The 24767-nt window shown below is 42.0% G+C and overlaps 1 protein-coding gene across 1 annotated transcript in view; it reads left to right on the top strand.

The window, feature by feature from the left end:
• Positions 1-24767, top strand: part of CTNND2 (catenin (cadherin-associated protein), delta 2) — a 642889-nt gene that overhangs the window by 589208 nt on the left and 28914 nt on the right. Inside the window, exons 16-17 of the mRNA XM_005871061.2 lie at positions 6668-6878; positions 10832-10916. Of these exons, the coding sequence (XP_005871123.1) occupies positions 6668-6878; positions 10832-10916 (296 nt within the window). The remainder of the gene's footprint in view (positions 1-6667; positions 6879-10831; positions 10917-24767) is intronic.

The following is a 24767-nucleotide window of genomic DNA, read 5'->3' as shown; positions in this document are numbered from 1 at the left end:
AGCGGCAGCAGCAGCAGGCGCAGCTGGGCCAAGATGAGCAGGAGCGGCAGGCAGGAGCAGCAGGTGGCATTGGACTGTTGGTTTCAGCCCAATCCCCACAGGCCATGCCTCTGGTATGATAATAAATGCTGGGAGTTAACTTTTGTTTTATTGGTATAACTCCTAGGATTGTAGTTTTGGTGTCTTTATGTAGTAGAAGTATTTTGTTCTCTTTTACCTCATCTTCTGGGATCAGTGACCCAAGACTCGGGCTTCACTTCCATTACCTATAATTCAGAGATTATTCTATCCCTCTGAGCTCCAGCTTTTCAGTGCGGCAAAGAAAGTAAGGAAAATAGTCAAAACATTTTTATATGATTTAAATAACTCCTCTTTTAAGTGTCTAGATAAAACCAATCAACATTTGTTGTTATATTTACAGGATTATTATTATTATTAACCTTTCCCAATAATTTATCATCTTATCTATTTTAAGAATGTTCAAAGGATTTCCTTCTTATGAATTATGAAGAATCAACTAAAATAAGAGTCCATCTAAAGTTGTTTTATCCTAGTTTTTATAAACATAACCTATTGAATCAAGCATTAAAGACAGATGACATAGAAGGAACAAGGTTTTTATAACATACTCAATTCAAAGTAGAAGGTTAACCACAATTACATTTGTTTTATTTAGTCCAGGTAATTAATCCTTGCTCTGTTTATATTGGATTAGTTAGCAGTCCAGATTCTCAAAGTGAATGACTTCTGGAAATTGGGTTCGACCCCTTGGTCATCTGAGATGTTCATTTGTGGTGAGGCTATCAGCTTTATAGGAGTGCCCGTAACCAATAACCTATTTTCTATAGTGTCAAATGTTGAGTACCTGTTGGAGTTCTTTAATCAGCTATTTTGATGTTTCTTCCAACAGACCCCAATTACTGATCTGTGCTGGCAGGGGTCTCAAGGTGAGCCTGAGAGGAAATTAGAAACCACCTATTGATGATAAGGCTGAATAGCTCTGAGAACTTACTCATCTCAACCAATAATAGCAAAACTGAGACAAGAGACAAGTTTAGCTCTAGAAGGAGTTAGTCAGTGACTACCATGAAAGTAAGTACATAGTATGGACAATGAGGGCATTGGGAAACCTTGAGGACCTTCTAATTTGCTCCATAAAGAGTGTGTTAGGATTACTACTAAGTAAAATGTCTCCTTTAAACCTAGAAATGCAATCTTTCTTTTAAAATCTTGACCATTATGGTGCCATTCTTTAATATGAAAGGGAGCATGCTTCTAAGCAAATGAAAAGGTTCATAACTGAGGAAGCATAATCGTATAACTTGTCATAATTAAGTGGAGGTTGAACTTCTCTTTTTTCATTTGCCAAGTCTTTTCCTATCAGAGGCTTGATAAACAGGACAGCTCTCACAATAGTATTAAACCAAGTAAAACCAGCAGAATGCCAAGCATACCTAGCTAGTGCGAGCATCCTTATTTCATAAAGTGCAGAAGAAAACTCTTTGTTGTTACCTAGCCTCAGTATTGGAACCCCCGAAGATGGTTTACTGTAAAAGACACTTTTTAAGTTTTGATAGTTTAACTATAGGGTGTAGATTTGGGGAAGGCAATTTCAAATAGAGTTATTGGGGAACACAAAATGTAAGTCCTTCATGCCTAGAGGAATCCCCAAGTAAACAAAGGCTGAGGGCGTTTGTTATCGCTAGACCTGTCCCGCAAGTAAAGGGAATTTTGTAGTTTGAAATAAAGGACAGTAACTAGAAGGCAAATAAAGAAATATTTATCTCAGTAAAAGTAAATACATGGGTCATTATAAAAGCTAGTGCTATTGTAAGAACAGTTTGTAACTCCACTTTTTGTTTTCACCATGATTTAAGAGAATAATGAATGCATTTTTTTAAAGTATTAGTCTAAAAGCTTGTATTATTGTAACTTTGGTTTATAACTCCACATTTTGTTTTCTACATAAGTTAAGAGACTGATACTTTTACAAAAACAATTATTTTATGTTTTCACACATTCAACATACAGGGATGTAATTTTGGGACATCCGTAAGTGAAAGGAGCAGGGATGGAGCTATAACGAGCAGAGTTTTTGTATGTTGTTGAAGTTAAATTGGGATACATTTAAACTGAGTGTTATAACTTTAGGATATTAACTGGAATTGCCATGGTAACCACAAAGAAAATAGTTATAGGATATACACCACAGGAAATGAGTAGGGAATTAAAACATTTCACTGCAAAAAGTCAAATAAACACAAAAGAGGCAGTAAATGAGGGACTAAAAAAATACAAGACATATAGATAACAAATAGCAAGATAACACAAGTTTCTCCTTATTAATAAATATTTTAAGTATAAATAGATTATTCTCTGTATTTATATGTTGTTTCTGTTATAGTTTGTGTTTTCTTTATATTCACATATAGGTTAAATCATACAGTATTTATCTTTCTCTTAGCATATCACTTAGCATAATACATTTGTGTCCATCCATGTTGTCACAGATGGGGAGATTTCATTCTTTATTATTGCTAAGTGATATACCGAATCTTCTTTATCCATTCATCTGTCAGTGAACACCTAGGTTGCTCTTATATCTTGGCTATTATAAATAATGCTGCAATGAAAAAAGTGAAAGTGAATAAGAGCTACAAACTTCCAGTTATAAAATAAATGTCATGGGGATGTAATGTTAATGTAGTTAATGATATTGTAATAACTTTGTATTCTGGCAGATAGAGTTACCATGGTGACCACTTCATAAAGTACATAAATGTTGAATCACTAAGTTGTACACCTGAAACTGATATAATATTGTATGTCAACTATACTGTATTAAAAAATAAATTTAAAATTTAAAATACACACACACACACACACACACACAGCTCTGGACGGGTAGCTCAGTTGATTAGAGCATCATCTTGATATGCCAAGGTGTGGATTCAGTCCCACCCCTTCCCCCCATGGCCAAATCTTTGTAGTTGCAAGTCCTTGTTTTTGTCCTGAAATATTACAATCACCTGCTCAGTCATATCATCGGCATGAATCACTCCCTCACTTTTGGTCTGTGTCATGTAATTTACTTATTTATAAACCAAATTAAATTCAGAGGAAGGGGGAGTGGTAGTCAGTCTTCCCTGGTCGCTGGCACCACTGCCCCTTTTGTGGACCTCACAGTTTATTCTAAGACAGGAAGCTCCTCTGCCTCATGCCAGCCTCAACCACAGGGTGAGGCCTGTGCTCACCACTGGGCACTGCTGAGCTTCAGGTGCCCTTGACGTTCCTGGGACAGTGCAGTACCTCAACTTGTTTCTCCTCAAGGTTCCTAAAGTGATAGCATCCTGGGGGTGAACCCCAAGATGAAACGTATCTCCATCCCTTTCTCGGTCTGAAACCAAACCAAAACAACAACAATTGGATCACCTTGATGGTGTTAAGCTCTGAAAATTCAAGTTTGGCTCACCAGCCTTACAACTTTTCCTTATCACCACTGTGGCAAAGGAAAAGAATAGACTCCAAAAGTTAGTTAACTACTTTCACATCCAAAGAAATCTCAGACCTCAAATCTCACACCAAAAACCTGATGGAGGTGTAGCGGTGGGGGTGGGACAAGATTCCTTTTACTAGGTAACAAGAGTAGCTTTCTCGCTCTTTCTGCTGTTTAGAAACTTAGGGACAAAGAAAATAGGGAACATAGAACAATTATAACACAAGGTAATGCTTATAATTGCAATAGAAGTTTCAAGAGAGAGCTTCATTGTCAAGAAAAAGACTGGTAATATCTGTTCCTTCCACCTTCAGTAACATTATTCTGAAACCTTCCGCCTTGATGCACAAGAATCTCCTTTGTAAAATATTTTGTTGTCCCCCTGATCTATGGAACAAATTCTAGATGCCCACTTCCCATAGCAAACCTGCCATGACAACCCAGTCCAATCCACTTTCTCTGAACGCCTGTTATTAGCATGCCACTCAAGGTCACTTGTGGCTGAAATTATTCTATGGTCCTTATTTTCTCCCCACCCCCCACTCCCACCAATAAGCTTCAAAGTTCCTATGCACAAGGAAAAGCTAAAAAGCTATTCTTGCTACCCAAATTTCCCGTGAAGATATGATTCCAGTATGAGAAGGTGGCTTTTCTCAGCAGCATAATCAAAGGCTAACACAATTGCATGCCCTTAAAAGAATTAACAGGTTCTTCCCAGCGGTCTTCTGCCCTTTGGAATAATTTTACTTGATTTGTTTCTCCACTTGGATGGTCAAAATGTAGTCTAAAATGTATCCCTTCAAATAGGTTAATACATAGACTGAATGAAGAATCTTGAATTGCCTAGTAAAATGTCAGTGAACTAGATTGGAAATAATAGAAATAAAATCTTCCAATGGGCTTCCTCGACAGCTTGTGGGGGTTATACACGGCAGTGGCTCCTGCTGTCTTCCAGGCCATGGAGCACATGGAAAATGATAGTGTTTACTCAGCACACGGGCCATTCTGGGGCAAGTGACTGTCTCTGCCACCTAATCCTTACAGGGACACCTTGCAGCTCATTAAGGGCTCACTGGTTAGAAAGCCGTGCAGGATGAAACCACATCTTCACATTTATCTGCTGCCGTTTAAAAAAAATGACAGTAACAACAAAAATGTTAAAATGCCGCAGCCGAATCCTCGCCCTCTCCTTGTTTTTGTTTTCAACCTTGACAATGTCCAAGGTCACAAAACCAGTCTTCCATACGCCATCAGGAGTGCGAATGCCCTGTATGCACAATAATTGAAACAGTTTTCTGATGCGTTCCTCCATCTCTTCCTTTATAAAGAAAAAAGAACTCATCCATCTTCTAGCTACTACAGAACTCAGGTTTGTCTTACAATGGCTAGTGGGTTGTGGGGGTTAAGGAACTGATAAATTCATCAGCATGCTGAGCTCCACATGGTAAACTGTTAGCCAGAGTTGAATGTGACTTAATAATAAATAGATAAAGCAAGTTGCTCAGAGGAGTGCCCAGGTGCAAAAGATCTTCTCCAAACAATTTTAAGTGCTGTCATTAGAAAATAAATATGCTGTCCGGAAACTGGTTCAGAGGTCACTGGTTCGATTCCTGGTCAGGGCACATGCCCAGGTTGTAGGCTCAATCCCCAGGAGGGTGTGTGCAGGAGGCAGCCAATAGATGTCTCTTTCTCATCGATGTTTCTATCTCTCCCTTCCTCTCTCTCTCAAAATGAAACAACTACAAAAAAAATATTAAAAGAAAGTAAATGTGCTACATTTAGGGGTTTTCAGGCAAACCATTTTGTCACACATTTCTCAGCTATCATAAAGTGAATGAAGACATTTTCCTATTTCAGTAATTTCCACATCAGCATTTTTTGATCCAAGCTAAAATAAGTCACCTATACATAGATAGGACAAGAGAAGATACCAAAATTACAAGGGCTTATGTTTTATTTTTTACTGCCTGGAATTAAGATATCGTTGCTTCCTCCCAAGAGGTTCCTTTTCCTACCCCCAGGCACTAAGCACAAGAGAATTAGACAGCTAAAAAGAGGCTATCCCTTACAGGCATGTATGGAGGGAAAATATTTCAAATAGTTTTTAGCTGTTAGCTAAACATGTCTAATAAGGGATGGGAGGTAAGGAAGGGATTTAACTTTGGACATGTGCCAATTCTAAATGAAAAATTCAAGAACAGCCAACTTTGCTGCAGGCACTCATTTACTTAGTTCCAGGAGTAAATTAATGGAACAGAATTGGAAGCTGCAGGTGGGATGAATTAATTGTCTTGCGGGGTTATTGGCTGTGCCTAAAGTGCTTTGTAAACTAGAAGTACTCCATAAAGATGTCATTATAAGTACCTTTGTCATTGGGAGTGGCAAAATTAATAATGATAAAACAAATTAAGGATGCAAAGTTGGATTTTATTTTATTTTCACATGAGGAAAAACATGTCAAATTAGGAAATGTTATATGGTAGAACCATACCAGGAAATCCTATCATTGAGACAAGCAGATTATCCAGTTACTCTGGTTCAAAAGACACCTAGTTATATATTATTTGTAAAGCTTCTCTCCCTCACCTTAAATGTTTCTCTTTGCTTCATAGGGGCCAGAACACAGAAGTAATATATCGATCATGCTCTTCACATATTTGCAGTGTGACTCTTGTAAAATAATACAGGTCCCAACATAGCTCCCATCAAAGCATTTTTGTGGTTACGTTAGAATTACTGTGTTTTCTTGACTTCTGTGAATGCCAAGTAGTAAACTACTGATTGTTAACATCTATCCATGCCTAGGTCCTCAGTAACCCTTGTGTGTTAAATGCTTTCCACATATTTACTAACTTAATCTTAACAAAAATCTTGTGAGATCTGTCCCACCATTGTTCTTGCTTTATAGATGTGAAAAGCTGAGGTTTAGAGGCAATGAAATAACTTGCCCAAAGGTTCAATCTAAGACCATGCATACACCATGAGGAAATACTGTGTTCTCTGTATGTGCTCACAGTTACCCAATGGAGACTAATTCAGTAACGGGAAACAGACAAGATTGCATTAATCTTATCTCTTGTGTTTCTTTTTCTCCCCTGTTCCCACCTCTCCCTCTGTCCTCTTCCTCCATTTTACCCTCATTTCAACTCTTCCCTTTATTTTTTCTTAAAGGCAAATATGCCATGCGAGACCTGGTCCACAGGCTTCCAGGCGGGAACAACAGCAACAATGCAGCAAGCAAGGCCATGTCGGATGACACAGTGACAGCCGTCTGCTGCACCCTACACGAAGTGATCACCAAGAACATGGAGAACGCCAAGGCCTTACGGGATGCAGGTGGCATCGAGAAGTTGGTTGGCATCTCCAAAAGCAAAGGAGATAAGTAAGTCAGATGGTATTGGTAGAATGGGTTCTAAGTGTGCCCGACAGTCCCTGGTAATGGGTAATACTATCGAATGTCACTGGAAAGCATTTGGCTCTGATAATCAAGAGAACAAAAACAGCAAATGGTTTCCAGTCTTCCCACCCCAGAGTGAAAGCTAGTCTCACTGGTAATTTCAATTTGATTAATAACTCATGACTCGGTTGACTACTGTGGTATTGGGAGGTTCTTTCACTATAGATTATCCCAGAAATGTTCTTTATTTGAATGAAATTTCTTTATGGAATAGTCACTTGTTGCATCTCACTGTTCCTTTATCTTTTTTTTTCCACAATGTTAACAATCTGGATTTACATGATTTTATAAGAAGTGTTGCACTGAGTTGAGTCAAGCATCTTCCAAGTTATAGTCAGTTTCATTCATTCTTTCATGTGATTTATCTCCTGTTTATATAGTGGCTAATTTGGAGTTCAAAACTGGTTTTTATAGCTGCAGATATCCTCCTCTCTCACATTTATTTGGTTATTACCTCTCACCTCTCTTAAAATGAATCCAGAAGCATTGGTCTGAATCTCAGCACTAAACTCACCATTCATCATTCAGCTGTTACAACAGTAGTCAGAGAGAGACATCCTGTCCTTCTAGACAGGCTTTAATAAAATAGAAGTTCTTTATTGAAAATGAAAGTTTGGGAATTGGGGATGATTTTATAATTGGAAAAGGGAGGAATATAAATTTACTATAGTTAATTAATAAAATGCTTGCAAATCTGTCTGCCTTATATTGTCCTTTAAAAAGCATTTATAGAAATAAGTTTAATTCAAACCTGGTTTTTAAATTTAATATGAGAAAACACAAATAAAAATATGGACCTACCTATGGTTTTCCATGTTACGTATCTATAAGTTTTATTTTTAAACTAGAGGCCTGGTTCACGGATTTGTCCACCAGTGGGGTCTCTTGGCCTGGCCTGTGCCCTCTTGCAATCCGGGACCCCTCGGGGGATGTCGGACTGCTGGTTTCAGCCCAATTCCCTGCAGGCCAGGCCGAGGGACCCCACTGGTGCACGAATCCGTGTACCAGGCCTCTAGTATGCATATAAGATCTTTGGTTAATTTCTTCCCACCCTCTCCTCTCCCCGCTTCCCTCTGAGATTCATCAGTCTGTTCCATGTTTCCATGCCTGTGCGTTGAGTATCTGCCCCTGGTGGTTAGTGCACGTCATAGCTACCGGCTGAACGGTTGCTTAGGCTTTTATATATAGATATCCACAGACTTAAACATGGATGATATTAATGAGTCACACTGTCAAGGTGCCAATCACAATCTGTTTTAGCTGCACAACACACTGTGTCTTGTGAACACAACCCTGGGAGTGGTGGTCTGGGTTCCTACTGCTGGAATGACTGTTTCAAACACCCACTATCAACTGAACCAACTGAAATCTTCAGCCGCCCTAATTTGACACCTCTGGTGAAGATCAGACATTGTGTAATTGTTAATGACTCTTACAGGAGCTGTATACATGCCATTTTGCAGTCTCAATAACATATATTATGCTGTTCACACCATTTTAAACACCCATTATGGACATCCTGTCACATCCATCTGTTTTAAAAGTACATTTGTTTTTTTTCTAATTTTAACAGTTATATAGGAAATAGTGTTGAATGTGCCATTGTATTTTGTCATAAGACAGAAAAGCCACTAACACACTCAACTGCTACTTGTCAGTAAGGAAGTGTGTATTGTGGCTGAGGTTAAAATCACTTGTCACATTTAAAACACTCAATTGTTCAAGTCCTTCAATCAATAGGTATAGTTTTTCAAGTAGAAGTTGCTATGGCACCACTCTAGTGGATGGATTTATGTTAAAGGCCTTAAGAAAGCAATGATTCTTTAACCTTCGCATGTTATTATAACACTGAGCTGTATTGGCATTTTAATTGAAAGGTTAAAACCTGCTATCATTACACATGCACGGACTTTATTTTGTAACTAAGCAAGAAGTAGAAACAAAAAATTACTCTGTGTCAGAGGAATTTTTGCATAATTAGTACATATGTTTCAACTACATTATCACTACCTGAATATTAATGTTTCTCTAGAGTTGTTTGATTATTGTCATGGATAAATATCTAGCTAACAATGATAAAACACAGCAAAACATAGGATTTTATCTTTGTTCAGCATTAATTGTATGAGATTAAAAGGTACCTGTATCTATATCCACGTAGAGATCTGAAATTCTCTGCCTTTAAGTCAAAGGAATTTAATATTACATTTAGAGCATGGTACTGGCATAAATTATGAACTCATTTAGCAATCATCCATTTTAGTAAAACGAAAATATGTCTGTTACTTAACTATAATTCATCTCTCATAGAGGAACATAATTTAGAATTTATAATAACTCTATATTTTTTCTTTTAAAAGTACATGATATAACTAATAGATTTACCAACAGCCAATACTGAATTCCATCTCAGTAATAATAATAGTAAGAGTGATTGTTACTATTGCCAGTGAAGAAACCTTAGACTTAGTTGGTCTAAATTGCTAACATGAAGATCCAGGAAAATAGCACACATTTAATTGACCATGTATTAACATCCCATAATTTCTTTACAAAATGCTTGTTCTTGCAACATCCATTTTACTCCAGCTCTCAAATCCAACCTCAACCTGGTCCCATCTAACCATCTGCTCACATTCTATTTCAAAGGCATTTGTGGTCTCGATTCAGATATTCTCTCTCAGGGTGTCGATGGGCCACTGCCTCATGGGTCAGCTTTGGGAGTGGACTTTGCATTGGTTCTAATCTGTGCAGCTCCAGGAGTCACCATTCAGATAGACCAGGATAGGCAAACTATGTGGCTCCTGGGCCAGATCTCACCCACCACCTGCTTTTGTAAATTACACTTGATTGGCACAGCCACATCATTCCGTTATGTATTATTTATGACTCCTCTCATGCTACAATGGCAGAATTGAGTAGCTGCAACTGAGACCGTATGGCCCCCAAAACAGAGAATATTGGTTATCTGATCCTTTATAGAAAAAGTGTGCCAGCCCCTGATATGGGCATGAGGTCAGTGGCAGCCATTAGACTTGGGTTGTAGAACCAGCCTGTTAGAACAAAGAATCCGCAGGTAGCTAATAGTTTTCCCTCACCACTAGTCTAAGTGACTTCCAAGAAGTTGATAGAATTACACCCACATGGACATATTGATCTGTCTGTTTTGAGATGCAGAGTGACACTGAACCAAAAGGCAAAATATTTAGTTATAGTTTCACAGGGATTTCAAAGCCATGACTCAAAAATTAAATGGTAAGAACCACTAATCCAAAGGTCTAATGTGACCTTACTTTCTCACTATGGCCCAAAGGATGGAACGTTAATCGTAGGAAGGGTTGTCTTATAGATGCTTTCTCTTCCTCTGTGTACCTGTGAGAGCACACCCGGCAGCATGTGCCCACTGTCTGTGGCTCTGCCAATCTCTTGCTCTTGGCATCGGCAGCAGGTGAAGAACAAGTCCCTGCAGCCAGGCAGGCATGTAGAGCCAACACTGGCTATGCTCTCACGCTTCCGCTGAGAAGATGAATATCATGTTCATCTAACTGCACAGGTGCTGCACAACGTGCTGTTAAAACCCCCGAATCTGGCCCTTCCTAATCGCTATTTTTCTCTTCTGTTTCATAGTCAGATGCTAAACTTGTGCCTTCTGACTCTTCTGTTTGCATTTTTGACATTCTTTGGCAAACTGTGGTGTGCTCCTGTCTCCTGCCCTCAGGGGTGTGTTGATGAGAATGAGGCTGGAGACTGGTGAACTATCAGCTGTGCTCCCCAGGCTGAGAGGAACATCCAGGAAGCCAGGAGGATGTCTGTTCTTGCCACGTCCTGACAATCGTGTGTCCACTCACTATCTTGCATGTCCTGTCTTTTCTTACCAGACATTCTCCCAAAGTGGTCAAGGCCGCATCTCAGGTCCTCAACAGCATGTGGCAGTACCGAGACCTGAGGAGTCTCTACAAAAAGGTAAGGTTTGCTTTACCCTCTGGGCTCATGAGCGATACACACCCCTCAGCCAAAGGACACTATACCTGGTCCTAGCACGATGCATCCTAGATGTGGAGGTTACTTGTCCCAACAGTCTGAGTAATGGAAGCAACTGAAAGGGAAGAATTGATGACGAAGCAGAAGAAACAAGTCACCAAGTGTCCCCTGGACATACACCAAGACCCAGGAACTTTCTGGATTGGACAGATCCGCACTCATAGGGCCTTAGCCTAGCTCTTCTGACAAGAAACAAAATTAGCTTTTTTCCCCTGAGCTTCCATATTTTATGATCAACTAAAAATTAATGAACTAAGGGATTTTGTAAAAGAAATTAAAAAAAAAAACAGACAAACAGCAAGCATCAACAAGTAATTGTGGAGAGGAGACAGAAAGAAATAGAAAAAGCAATTCAGGAAGTCCAGGAACACTGGTGGAAGGCCCAACAGTCTGACCCGTGTTCCCAGCCCAGCCCTCACCAGGTTCCTGCCGCCAGCCGGCCACGGAGCGTGAGGAAGAAGCTGAGTGTTCAGTGCCCTCTCTCAAGGCAGGCAGGAAATTTTTTAAATACATTTCAAAGAATTCTTCATCCCCAAAATGGTTTACAAATAAAACCTGAAGAGAAAAATGTTGCATCTAGAAACTTAGATTCTACACCTCATTTCCAAATACTACTAAAATGGTATGCATAGCTTCTCTTTTTTTGCTTAGGAGGGGAGAATTCTTTAACAAGGTTTCCCAGAAGTTGTTGTTTTGTTGTTACCAGACCAGCAAACATGGGTAGTTTAAATGACTGGTGATTGCACAGTAGGTTTGAGTTAACAAATAGGGGAGGAAAACATCAGCGATTTCTGTGGGGACTCAGAAAGCATAGCCTGGGCTGGAGGAGAGGCATGGGCTTCCATCGACAACTGCCCCCGTGCCTCCTTGCAGCCCCTGGTGGCCGGCATGGTGGAGGAGCAGGAGAGAGAGCCCCCATGTCTTCGCCTGCCTCCCAGCCTACCAGTTCTGGGCTGGGGGTGATGTTCAGCAGCAAGAAGCCCACATCAGAGAAAGCAAAACCCATCTTGCCAGAGGGAAAATTTGTCCTTTGTTAAGCCGATGGGAAAATATAAATACTTAATAACTGGCTCTACTTACGTATAGTCTATTTCTCGATTTCCCCAAGGCCTTCCTATTTCCCTTAGGAGTTCATACTTTGCACTTTAAATTTATGAAGTTTAGCCTATGTATTTCCCTTTCAAGATTTTCCTATCCCCTGAGAGGAAGCTGAAATAGAGATTGCAAAATGCAGTGTGAAAGGAGCATTCTAGATGAATTATATCCTCTCCTACCGAGTATGCATATTAGGGTAAACCAGCGGTTCTCAACCTGTGGGTCGCGACCCCTTTGGTGGTCAACCGACCCTTTCACAGGGGTCGCCTAAAACCATCCTGCTTCAGCTAAACAGGCAGCGAGACAAGAAGGACTCGCCATAAGTTAGAAAGGAGCCTGTCATTCTGAATCAGTGGTTCCAGAAGCTCCGAGAAATATTAGTGCCTCAAATAAACTCCACTCTACCTCCGATCCTTTGCTGAAATAATCCTTCTCGTATGTGCATTGGAGGGAAACTGCTCTGGGAGACTCAACAAGTTACTTGTTCTTGAGTAGTATGAGTTTTCAATCCTACTTTTTTTTCTATGTCAGTGGTAGAGTTCAAAAAGTATCATTGTCTTTCTGTTTCCATGTTAAAAAATAAAAAAGATGTGTTGACAGGAATTTAATGGAGCTAAAACTTGAAAGTGAAAGATGGTTTAAAATGTGTTTCATGCGAGGAGATTCGAGAAGCATGAGCTGGAGAAACTGTCGGTGATGTTTTTAATTGACCCGTGACGAGAAAGGATGGAGAAGGAGCTGATGTTAATAATTCTCAAGTTACGCAGATGTGAAAGGAAGTGAGGACCTCTGTGCTCAGTATCTTAAGTGCTACTAATAGCAAAGCTGAACATTCACAAAAGCATTTCTTTTGGAAACTCCCATTTGGGGAGAAAACCGAATTCATTCATCCTCGGGAATTGTTTTTATTCAGTGGGGGAATAGACCTCTATCTTGTTCTTCTTTTACAATTTTCATATCATTAAAAAAAATGATCCATATCTTCTACTTATCTGTGCGTCAGATCTATTTACTAAACACCTAATATAGGCTTAGAACAGGCAGAGTTTCAGAGAAAACACAAGAGCTGGAGAGTAGCTACCCTGGGTGAAAATGAAATATGGAATAATTATTGGCAACTTTATTCAGTTTGGAATTATACACCACAGATGTTAAGGGATGAATTAAGAGTAGGAAAATTGTCGAGCAAAATCTTAAAACATTCATGGAGTTTGCATAGATTGGGAGAAAAGAGGTGAGGGCATTAAGGATAAAAGGAAAAAGATGAGTGAAGACAAGAAATTTGAAATGAAAATGGCAAATCTATGGGACAGAATTAAAGGCCCATCTGTCCCTGGCTTATTTCTTCCTAGAACCCAGGCAGGGAGGCTGGCATCTCATTTTATGAGCTCAACTCCTTCATTTTACTTAGAGATGTATTTAATACATCAAAGTATTCTTCTGGCCGAGTGTGTTGACCAATACGAAATGATGTTCAATTCCTTAGAGCGAAAACATATTTGTGTTATCCAGACCTTCAACTTCAGGGAGGCCTGGACTTCGGGTTCTCCCCGAAGGGAAAACAAGAACAGGAGAATATTATCACACACCGTCTAAGTAATGCATTGCTTTAGAAAAATAAATAAATAAGCCAGTCCCCACATTTAGATAACCACAAATAGAACTTTAACATTTCCTTATCACCTGTGTCATTGCAGAAGATGTTTTCTAAAGGAAAAGAAGATGAGCCTTAGGAACAGGCCTGACATGGGGATAAAAGAGAATCAGGAGATCAAAAGTTCTTGACTTCTTTGAACCTTGGTACTTTAAAAAACGAGGCCACTGACCTACTGGAGTACCTATGTTTGACTATGTTGAAGACTGTTGGGACAGCTGGTTTGGGAAGAAAGTAGATAAATCTTTCTTTTATTGGGGGGATGGACATAGAATTATAAAATTACAGAAATCATTGCTTACAATTCCTGATATAATATCTTAACAATCTGTACACATCCAAAAAATAGTTATACTAATCTGAACACAGCATTCTAGCAGAGGGACTCAAAAATACAGAAGCCCAAGCTACACAGGTATCTCTTTCCCTCTCATGATATCTGGTTAGGCAGGTGGCCTGGGACCAGTGTGTGATCCTGGGATTGTCCTGTTGCTTTGCCTGACATGGGAGTGCCGTCCTTGCCTGTGTGGGCAAAGCCCCCTAGCCCTTCCCCCTCTCACTGCAGCCCGTAGGAAGGGAGAGGGGAGAGAGGGCAGGTGATGTCCTTTTAAGCAACTGGTACAAAAGTTGTCAGACTCCTGCTCACATCCCAGGACCAAGAACTCAGTCATACCACACGTCCTGCTGGGAGGGAGGACGGGCAAGGTGGCAGCGAGGCCTTTGTGGCAGGAGGAAGGTAGTTACATTACCAGAGGCAAAAAGGCAGTATTGGCTCCTTTCATTTTGTTCAAATACCTTTAATATCAATTGCAATTACTACCTAATGAGGCATATTATTCCATTTCAGAAAGGCTGTGCTTATTCAGAGCTTCTTACTTGCATTAAGCAAAAATCTTTATCTGACGCTTCTGCCCTTCAACTCCATTCTGCAAAAGTCAAATTTCTCTTCCTTCTGAAAGCCTTACCCTCTGTAACATAGCCATCCCGTCCCACAAGGCCGGCCCTTCCCAGGCCCGACATGCTCAGCTCTCATACACGGGCATTGCCATGGCCTTCACCATTGTGTTCCCTTTTTCCCACATGCATGCAAGTTCAACAGCACCCCTTCTGCAATGTAGCTCCCAAAATGAATCTGTCCCTCCAAAGGTTTTTTTTAATGTATTTTTATTGATTTCAGAGAGGAAGGGAGAGGGAGAGGGAGATAGAAACATCAATGATAAGAAAGAATCATTGATTGGCTGCCTGCTGCACACTTCACACTAGGGATTGAATCTGCAATGATAAGAAAGAATCGTTGATTGGCTGCCTGCTGCACACCTCACACTAGGGATCGAATCTGTAAGCCAGGCATGTGCCCTGACCGAGAATCGAACCATGACCATGACCTCCTGGTTCATAGGTCGATGCTCAACCACTGAGCCACGTTCGGGTGGGACCCTCCAAGTTTTTTTTGAAGCAGAAGAAAGAGATGAGCTGATCCTTCCCTGAGGCTGAGACTCCCACTACTAACAAAGCTAGGGAGCGAATAGTGTCTGAGAGGCTCTTTACACTAGTTGGTGAAGTACAAAGAGCAAAGCACTTAGAATCAAATGGCCAGAGGTTAAAGGCACCTGCCTGCCACCTACCAGCAGTGTGACGTTGGGCAAGTTTTCTTGAGCCCCCTTGCCCATCAGCGTAGAATTGACTTTGGCTGAGGGGCAACAAGGAACCCTCTGATTCACCAGGCCTCTCGGTCAGCACGCTGGACTTGTTCTCTCTCCAGTTATCCAAACCTGTGAGCATCCCTTCCTACCGGTCTCCGGGAGACCAAATACCCCCTTAAAATGGTCTGTGGCAGTTCTCCTACCTGGCACAATGTTCTCTCCAGACTGCTGGACATGACCTCAGGGCCGTAGGGGTTTGTGCACCAGAGTTGAACTTTCCTGAACCCTTGCATCATAGAACCTTCGCATCTTTTCATGGAGATTGCGGCATCTCTCTGTCAGTCCAACCGCAGTCGCTTGGGTTCCTCATCCATGAAGTGAGCAGCATAACAGTGGCTTTCCAGGATTGCTGATTGTCCCCAATGTGACAGCAGTCAGCAGAGAGCTCCATAAACTGGAGAGGCATATACCAACAAGACCACTGTTGTTAATTCTAAGACATTTCTCCATGCTGCTTGGCTGATAGATGCTCCTTGCCATCCTGTCCACAGGCAGCTGGACATGTGGATCCAGGATTTCATTTTGTCATCATCACCATCATTGTCATTCACTTCGACCTACATTTTCACAGATTGCTTTCTTCTTGGTTCCCTCTACCTGTCTCCTCCCAGCCCCTAGATGCCTAACCCAGTGTCCCCTCCCACAGTCATTTTCCTCAGCAGCTGTGTCTGCCTAGGATATTTGCATTGAAACAGTCCCAGAAGGAAGAGTCTTGCACAGTGGGGTTTAGTTAAAACAAATTAGGTTTTGTAGGAAGACCATTAATGACAATGAGAGCTACCAGGGTTTTAGAAGTGGTTAGTGATTTTATTTCATTTTAGTGATGACTATGGCAGGTCAAGTATGTTGAAGACTAATGTTGGCTTGAGGACCTTGGAGAAGTCTGGGGTTGGGATATGAAGATGTGAGTTCCAGCCCTGGCTCATTAAATAGCATGCATGCCATATTTCCCCTGAGAAAAGGCCGTGCCATGATCCTGTTCATTTCTAGGTTGAAAATGTGGTAAAATAGCATGACCCACAACAATCATCTTCTCCTGACCCCCATGACATCGCCATCCCTGAGCTTCTTCAGGCTCTCTGGGTGCTACTTCTCCATCCTTAATTGGCTCCTCTTCCTGTTCATTCTGTAAATGTTGATGTCCCCAGGGTTCTGTGTTTAGATCTTTCTCACCTCATGCGTGGCCTCTTCCTGGGTGTCCCTAATGCTCCCTGGGTTCAGTCACCATCCACATGTAGTGGTCTCTTGAATGTTTCTCCAGCCTAATCTCTCTTCCTACATCTAACCCATACTCAATAACCTACTCAGATGCCCACAGCACCTCTAACAAATCAGATCTCAAACAGACCTACTTCTCCTGGACTCCACCCCTCTCCCTGCACCTCTGATCACTGATTAGCACAGCCCTCCACCCATCACCCAGGCCACTGCCAGGAGCCATCTGGCTCTTTCTTCTTCTTCACATGTCTCCATCCAACCACCAGAAAGCCCAGACTTCCACCTCCATTCACTTTTTTTGTTGTTGTTATTTTTTTAATTATTTATTTTTTAAAGTATTACATAAGTCTCCTTTTTTCCCCACTGACCTCTCCCTGGCCACGCCCACCTCCCAGCATATGCCCTCACCCCCCTACTGTCTGTGTCCATTGGTTATGCTCATATGCATGCATACAAGTCCTTTGGTTTATCTCTTATCTGTTTTTGTTCATCAGTTTATGTTGTTCATTATATTCCACAAATGAGTGAGATCATGTGATATTTATCTTTCTCTGACTGGCTTATTTCACTTAGCATAATGCTGTCTATTCACTTCTTTCTACAATCATGGCCACAGACCGCTGTCTTCATCTGCCAGATTATTGTCACAGACTCCTCACTCAGCCCCACCTTCATGATTCCTTCTGTCCAGTCCATTCTCCTCCAGAGGGTGTAAGGGTGAACTTTCTAAAAAACAAATCTGATTAAATTAGTCCTCAGAGCAACATCTTTCCACTGATTCCTTCTGTCCAGTCCATTCTCCTCCAGAGGGTGGTAAGGGTGAACTTTCTAAAAAACAAATCTGATTCAATTAGTCCTCGGAGCAACATCTTTCCATGGCTCCCATTGCCCTCAGGGCAGAGTCCAAACAGCTTAGCTCCCTAGCTCATGCCTGCTCTCCGCCCGCCCTTGGCCACCAGATGTACCTAACTCCTGTGTTCCCAGCTCACACACCATCCCTTCCCCTCCATCTTTCCACAAGTCTGTGCTCCATCCTCTACACTCCTTGCCCATCTAAATCTTCCTCATATCCCTCAAGTTTTTTATATCACCTTCCCTGAGAAACATCTCTAATCTCTTTCTCAAGTCTGAATTGGGGTCATTTCTTACTAATCTGAAATAATTGTAGGGTAAATCAATTTGAATGAATAAAAATTTTTAATTCAAACTTTTAAAGAATGACTTTTAAGACACACAAATAGCTTGGGCCTACTGCTTAAAGTATTGCAGCATTAGGTGCTATAATATTTAATATCTAGATAAGATTTATTTGTACTTTTATAGAAAACCACTTTCTTTCTTGGTTCAAATATTAATTGTGGGAGGATTTCCATTAGGAACTTACATTAAAAGTCATTCCGTCAGAGAAATTACAGGGAAACTTGCCTCCAACTGGAGTCCAATTAATATCAATTCCTAATGAACAGAACTCTGAATTAAGGGCCACCATAAATGTGTGTCATAAAATATACAAATGCTGCTTGAAAGAGGCTGCATTACTCTGAGCTAGAAAATAAGAATAAAGTGAAGAAATAAGTGAAATAAATCATCTCTATATCTTTGGTAAAAATAAAGTAGATGGTTTAACTTTTTAAAAATTGCAATTCTCAGTTTACTTAAACTGCTTGATTTCTGCTTCCCAAAGTCCTAAATTCCACTTTTGTCCACCAGTGTCTGTGAAGCTTCTGATGTAACCCTCAGCTTAATGACTAAGAAAATGGAAGTGTATCCAATTCCCAGCCAGTACAGACCACTGTTTTATTGGTCTTCATGATGCATTAAGTCCCAGACCAATTCAGTGGAGCTTCCTGAACACAAACTCAGTAACAGGCCTTGGTTTTAAAATGTATGCGGCCTATTTTGCTTCCAAGTGCTGTTTACATAGCAGTCACTTAAAATGTTAGCTTGTTTATCAATTGCACTCAGAAGCAACCAAGATTGAACACGTAGTTTTTAGGCTATGGATCAAAATCTTTCTTCAGTTATAGTTACATAGTCCTGTGTTAATGTTTAGTCATTAATAATGCAAACAAGATCTTCACATTTCCTCTCAAGATGGGGCCCAATAACTTCTTATTAAAGGATTACCACCAGCATGCCTGACTGTTTTTCGTGCCGGTGAGTCTTCCTGCCTTTGTGTGCTTGGCCCCCAGGCCACAGTGCCAGCAGGAGACTCCCTTTCAGTTCCCATGACATCAGCCTTGTGTGGGACTCATTTCTAGATTCCTGGAATAAACACACCAGCTCCTCATGATTCCCCGACTTCCACCTGCCCAGCAAAGCCCCCAGAAAACTCCAGGCTACCATTGAGGTTTCCTAGAAAAGCAACCTGGAGCCATCCCAGCCCGTTCCGTGTGGTGCCCTGGGATCATGGCAGTTGATCTATAGCAATTCTCAGGGTAATTGATCTATAGGAAATCACGGAGCTCCACATCCCCTGAACCTGCTCTGTCCTCTTAGGCACAGGCACGTCCCCACATGGAGTAGAAGAGGAGCAGGAAGCCTAGGACCATGATGAAAATGTCCCTGAGCATTGGGCACTGAAAGGAGGCCCTGAGAACTGAGGGAAATCCACCTCTGTCCTCCCATTCCCTCGCTTCTCCCTGGGCTGCTTGTCTAGCAAACACCCAGGCCCTTAAAGCAGACCCTGTGAAGTTACCATGGAAATGGACAGGCCAGTCCCTATTGTCAAGTAGGAGGAGAGGATTTTCCAGGGTTTAGCTTATGGGACTGAGGCTCATTATTTTGCTCTAAGTATTTCAAAGGGCTTCAGAGAGAACACCATCTACTCAGCTTCTCCGTGAGTAATTAAAAGCCTTAGTTCATAAATGCAGGGATCAAATCAAAGACGGAGCAAATGTCAAAGCCAAACTCCTCTTGATAGGCAGCAAGGTTAGGAACCAGACTCATTCTCCCGCACCAATATTCACAGCCAGCGTTTTTTTCAGTTGTGTCCCGGTAGTACATTCACCCTCCCACCCGCTCCGTGAAATATCAGTATCTTGCAACAATGAGCTGGTGTCTTACAGAATGCCAGACCACCTGTGCTTGAAACTGAATTAGGTCGTGTTCCTCTAGGTAGAGATACTGCATTCACTATTGGCATTTGGATGAGAGAAACAAAACATAAAACTAATCTTTAAATGTCCTTCCTTTTGTTGTCGGGAAATAGACTCTCAGGTTGCACATACCATTCCACCAGTGAATGATGAGCAAAGATGGGGAGGAGTCGTGCCCTTCTCGTTTGCCTCACACAGGGCTCGCTTCTTACTGCTGTTGTCTTCATTGCAATGGCTCTGGCCACCACTGCACTCACAAAACAGGAAATCAATAAGTAATTATGGATGGGAGAAGGAGGCCTGCAGACTTCCTCAGATGTCCAAGCCATAGTGGGTGAGAGAGTGAACACAGCCCTCGCCTTGTCCTTCGCTGCTTCCAGGATGCTGGCCACTCACGGGTGATGAGCCCAGAGTCCTGCAAACTGAAGTCCTGGGCTCATGCTTGCCAGCCCTTCGTCACCCTCACCTGCTGGACGTTCAGTAATCAACACAGGACTCCAGTGAGAGCTGAAAGATAGTTTGAAATGCTGTGAAGAAAAGAAAGCACAACACAGTCAACATTTTAAATTTTTTATCTTTAAGTCTTAAGTAAGAAGGGCGAGAAATACTTTAATACTTACATTAACATGTTACCATTTTGAAAAATAGATTTTTTACTTTGCAATATCTAAGATGATGATGATAGAAAAGCGCATCCTCTACAGAAATAAATAAATGAAACTACTGAATGTAGAACTGTCATTGTATCGAGGAAATTACTTCTCAGGAATTTATTAACCTTATTACTGTGCCAGAAAATTCTTCCCAAAGAAATGACTGAAAGGACAGAAGGACGTTTAGCCAGATTCTAAAACAGGTCTAATGTCCTCAAGACTTACAGTTTCAGCTTCTCAGGTTCTTTCTTTTCTAAACCACTTGATGCCAGGTTGTGTGGGGAAAGGAAAAGGCGGAGGTTAACTCAGCTATGATACTGTCTCCTCCACAATCCTAGGCGTTTGTTCGTGGATGTTTGTATTGACAAGTAAGGGCTTCCTTCATGAGGTCCCCTGACCTCTCTGAGACAATTCTCAGACACTCATCATATGATATCTGTCCAAAAACAGGCACAAATGGGAACAGAAGCAAAAATCAATTGTGCAGAAGTGGAAATCGATGCACATGGCAGCTGCTAAACAAGAAGTGACTAAGTTATAGCTGTCGGTGGGATGGATCCCCAAGTCCCTAGCAGAGCCCAAATTAAACGTTTCCTCTGTGCCTCACTCCTTCACGAGGCTTTACACATCACATTTTAAATAAAAACCTACAAAAATACCCCAGAGACGAAAGCAGGGGGAAGGGGTGGGATCAGAAACTAGAAAGCTCCCTCAGTTTAATGCCAGTTCATCACCATTCTTGTTTCTTAACTCCACCTTAGCCCTCCTTTCTCAATAGACAGATGATGTTACGTCTATGAGAGTCTAATTCACTTGGCAGGAAAAGCCTGGTCCATTTCTTCTCTTTCCATCGCCATCTTTTCCCCTCTCACAAGCTGTCCCTTCCCGTGTCTCAGTGCCCCTCACCCACCAGGCTCTAGCAGGGAAGAGGGAGGAGAGGAGAGCCTGGCCAGTGCTGTGCAGCCTGGCATAGGTCCATATGTCTGTGGGTGATGCCCATGTTCTAGCTCCTTCTCTCGTGGGACAGTGGTGTATTTGTTCATTGGTACAGCCCCTAATTGAGGACCGCTGGCAGGACCTGGCCTCCTCCATCCTCTGAACTCTCCATCACCTCAGGCTCTGCTGCTCCATGGCACATGGACCAAAGTGGATCAGAGTGTGTGCCCCTGCAGCTTAGATCATTTTGAAAGTCCTGTTTAAGAAGAGTACACTTTAGGAATATAAAACTTGGCATAGGCCTCGGAGGGGACGTAAAACTTAGCTTCCTGAGCTCCAGGGTCAGTATATCCCCGGCACTGAGTCTATGAATCAATCTGCTAATGTCACTCAAGATACAGTCCCTGCAAACCCCAAGCTCTAAAGAACCCGCGGTCGAGCTGAGCAAGTGGTTCGCGTCCTCGGCCCTGGAGCAGGAGGCGGGAATGCCTAGCCCCCACCTCCAAGGACACTCTCACCACCAGCCCTTCCACCCTCTGGACAAGTTTCAGCCTAATCTGTAGACACTGGAGCTGGGTCACGTGCTAATACTTGAGAATTCTCTTTTGTCCTCCACCTTCACAACTATGGAGGGATGATCTGGTACTTTCCTTAGAGAATGTGGAGCAACCAACAGGGCATCTATGATTCCCTGCCTTATTCCTTAGCCAAAATGGAGACAACAGAGGAAAGTCACATGAGCAACCTGTTGCAGTGCCTTATCACAGGTATTTCATTAAAGCAAGTTGTCCACAGTTCTAATCAGTTGTATCTAGTAAGCATGGCTTTTAAGAAGTTAGAAATGTGTTGTTCTCTGTGTTAGTTTTCTGTTGCTGCGTGAATACATTACGATAAACTCAGTGGCTTAAAAAAAAACACAAATTCATTATCTTACGGTTCTACAAATCAAAAGTCCAATGGGTTTCAACACTCTTTGCTAAAGCATGCTGGTGTGGACGGGCTCCCTCTGAAGGTCCCAGAGAATCCCTTCCCTTGCCTTTTGCAGCTTCTAGAAGCTGCCACTCTCCCTCCATAGTCTGAGCCAGCAGCCCAGCATCTTTGAATATCTTTCTCTGCTTCCACATCCCCTTCTCGAGACCCTCCTACATCTCTCTTATACGAACCCTTGTGATTACATTGGACCCACTCAGAACTTCTCAATTATCTCCCCATCTCAGCATCTCTAGCTTAATCACACCTGCAGAGTCCTTTGGCCATGAAGTAACATTTTCACAGGTTCTGGGGAGTAGGACAAGGACTTCTTCAGGCAGTGGTCCCAGTCTGATATCACACCTCCAACCATGATCTCGGCTCCGTCTCACTCAGTGCTCTGGAGTGTTGCCCCATCTGCATCTCCTCACTGACCCTCAGTCCATCTACATTCCAGGCATTTGGAAGGGACAGGGGCTGGGAGGACATGCTGTTTTTCATTTTAGGAGCATGCCTTTGGAAATACTTCCAGATCTTAGTGACGTGGCCAAATACCCCTGCAAGGGAGGCTGAGAAATGGGCCAGACTGAAATGCAGAGTTTCCACTACAAAGTGGAAAAATGAACAAAAGGCTACTGAGATGCTTGTGCCCATGACATTCCTGCTGTGTGCGCACCAACACCAGGTCTCCTTCTGAAACCTCTGCCCATTTTTTACAAGAATCGCTTTCTTGAGAGCCCACAGTACTTCCCCGAATTGAAAATGCTTCTGCAGTAATTACCAGTTGGCTTCAATTTTGAAAAGTGCCCCGAGTCCCTGACCCCTTAGTCTCATGCAGAAAGGCCAGCTCAGTGGGAAAAGAGGATGGACTATAAATTTCCAGACTCTCTTTTTGTAGCTCCAGCAACATCAAGAACATTACAGCACCTCGGGGAAGAAGGGAGGACGGCCTAGGCTATGGACACAGCTCGGTGCTGCCTGCTGTTGCTCCTTGCCCTGTCATAGCACAGTGCCCATGCCAGGCTGTCAGCTGTCCCCATGTGAAGCCTGGGGACCTCACAGTGCCCATGCACTCCATGGAGAGCTAGCCATGTTCTGCTCACTAGTAAAATATGTAGCATCAAAATATGAAATAAAACACATCAGCTGGGACTTATCACCTTCAATCTAGCATTCAGAATACACTTTTATAAATCAAAATCTAACCTTGTCAGTCCCCTGATTAAAACTCTTCAGCAGCTTCCAGTTCTCTTATGATAAAGTCCTACCCATCTCTCCAAGCTCACCTCCCTGTGGCCTCCCCGTCTATCACTTTGTCTCAGCAGCACTGGCCTCCTCGACCCTCCTTGCCCTTCCTTGCCTTCCCTCTCCTCCCACCAGGCCTGGCTGCTCCCAGCTCAGTATAACTGTCACTTCCTCAAGGAAACCTCCCTGACTCCCGCCAACTCTCCAAGGCCAGTAACCATCTCAGAGTAGCCTGTACTTTTCCTCCATGGCTCTTACTACCAGATGTGATGTGAGGGGATCATTTTTAAATGTCCATCTCCTGCTCAGGAGCCGTGCCTACCTTTTTCCCTATTCTTGCCTCTGTGTCTAGTACAGTGCGAGCTACTTATTAATGCTTATTAAATAACTGCATCGGTGTAGCCACACAGCATTTTAGCTTCATTGACTCTGCTTCCATTCCCATGATCTGAAGCATGTAAAAATGGGGTGGAATGTGGAGACCTTGAGGTTAGGATCCAGGGTGAGCTTTGAACTTATTGGCTGCTGTTGAGTGTATATGTAAAATACCTGGCTTTTCTAATATTGAAATGACTTTTAGGCTAAAAGCCAGCCATTTGGATCAACAAACCTGAAGACTGAACTTCACTTAGTTTCACCCTGAATTTCACTTTGCAGCCCCACTTGGAACACAAAGGCCATTGATAATGACCATTATGTCAGACCTTTGTTTAAAGATCTCAAAGGTGAGGTCCAGAAAACAGGAGGACTAATCTAGTCTTATTTCAGTTTTTGGAGCAGGTTTTCTGCATTGCATTGGTACCAATTAACTACTTTGCAGTTAACAATGGTACATTTTCTTCAACCAAATTATATAAAATTTCTTTCCAATTCGTCAGATCTTCTTGTTGATATTGGTTGTTTAGAATTAGGCCAATGCAGTAAATTAAACTTCTAAAGTGGATTTACTCAGTATTTGCTTTTAAAATATGGTACTGCTGCCCAACCGGTTTGGCTCAGTGGATAGAGCATCGGCCTGCGGACTCAAGGGTCCCAGGTTCGATTCCGGTCAAGGGCATGTACCTTGGTTGCGGGCATATCCCCAGTAGGGGGTGTGCAGGAGGCAGCGGATCGATGTTTCTCTCTCATCGATGTTTCTAACTCTCTATCCCTCTCCCTTCCTCTCTGTAAAAAATCAATAAAATATATATATTTTAAAAATA

Source organism: Myotis brandtii, unplaced genomic scaffold (genome assembly GCF_000412655.1).
Source record: "Myotis brandtii unplaced genomic scaffold, ASM41265v1 scaffold328, whole genome shotgun sequence".
Taxonomy (NCBI): Eukaryota; Metazoa; Chordata; class Mammalia; order Chiroptera; family Vespertilionidae; genus Myotis; species Myotis brandtii.
This window is presented reverse-complemented; position numbering and strand designations above follow the sequence as displayed.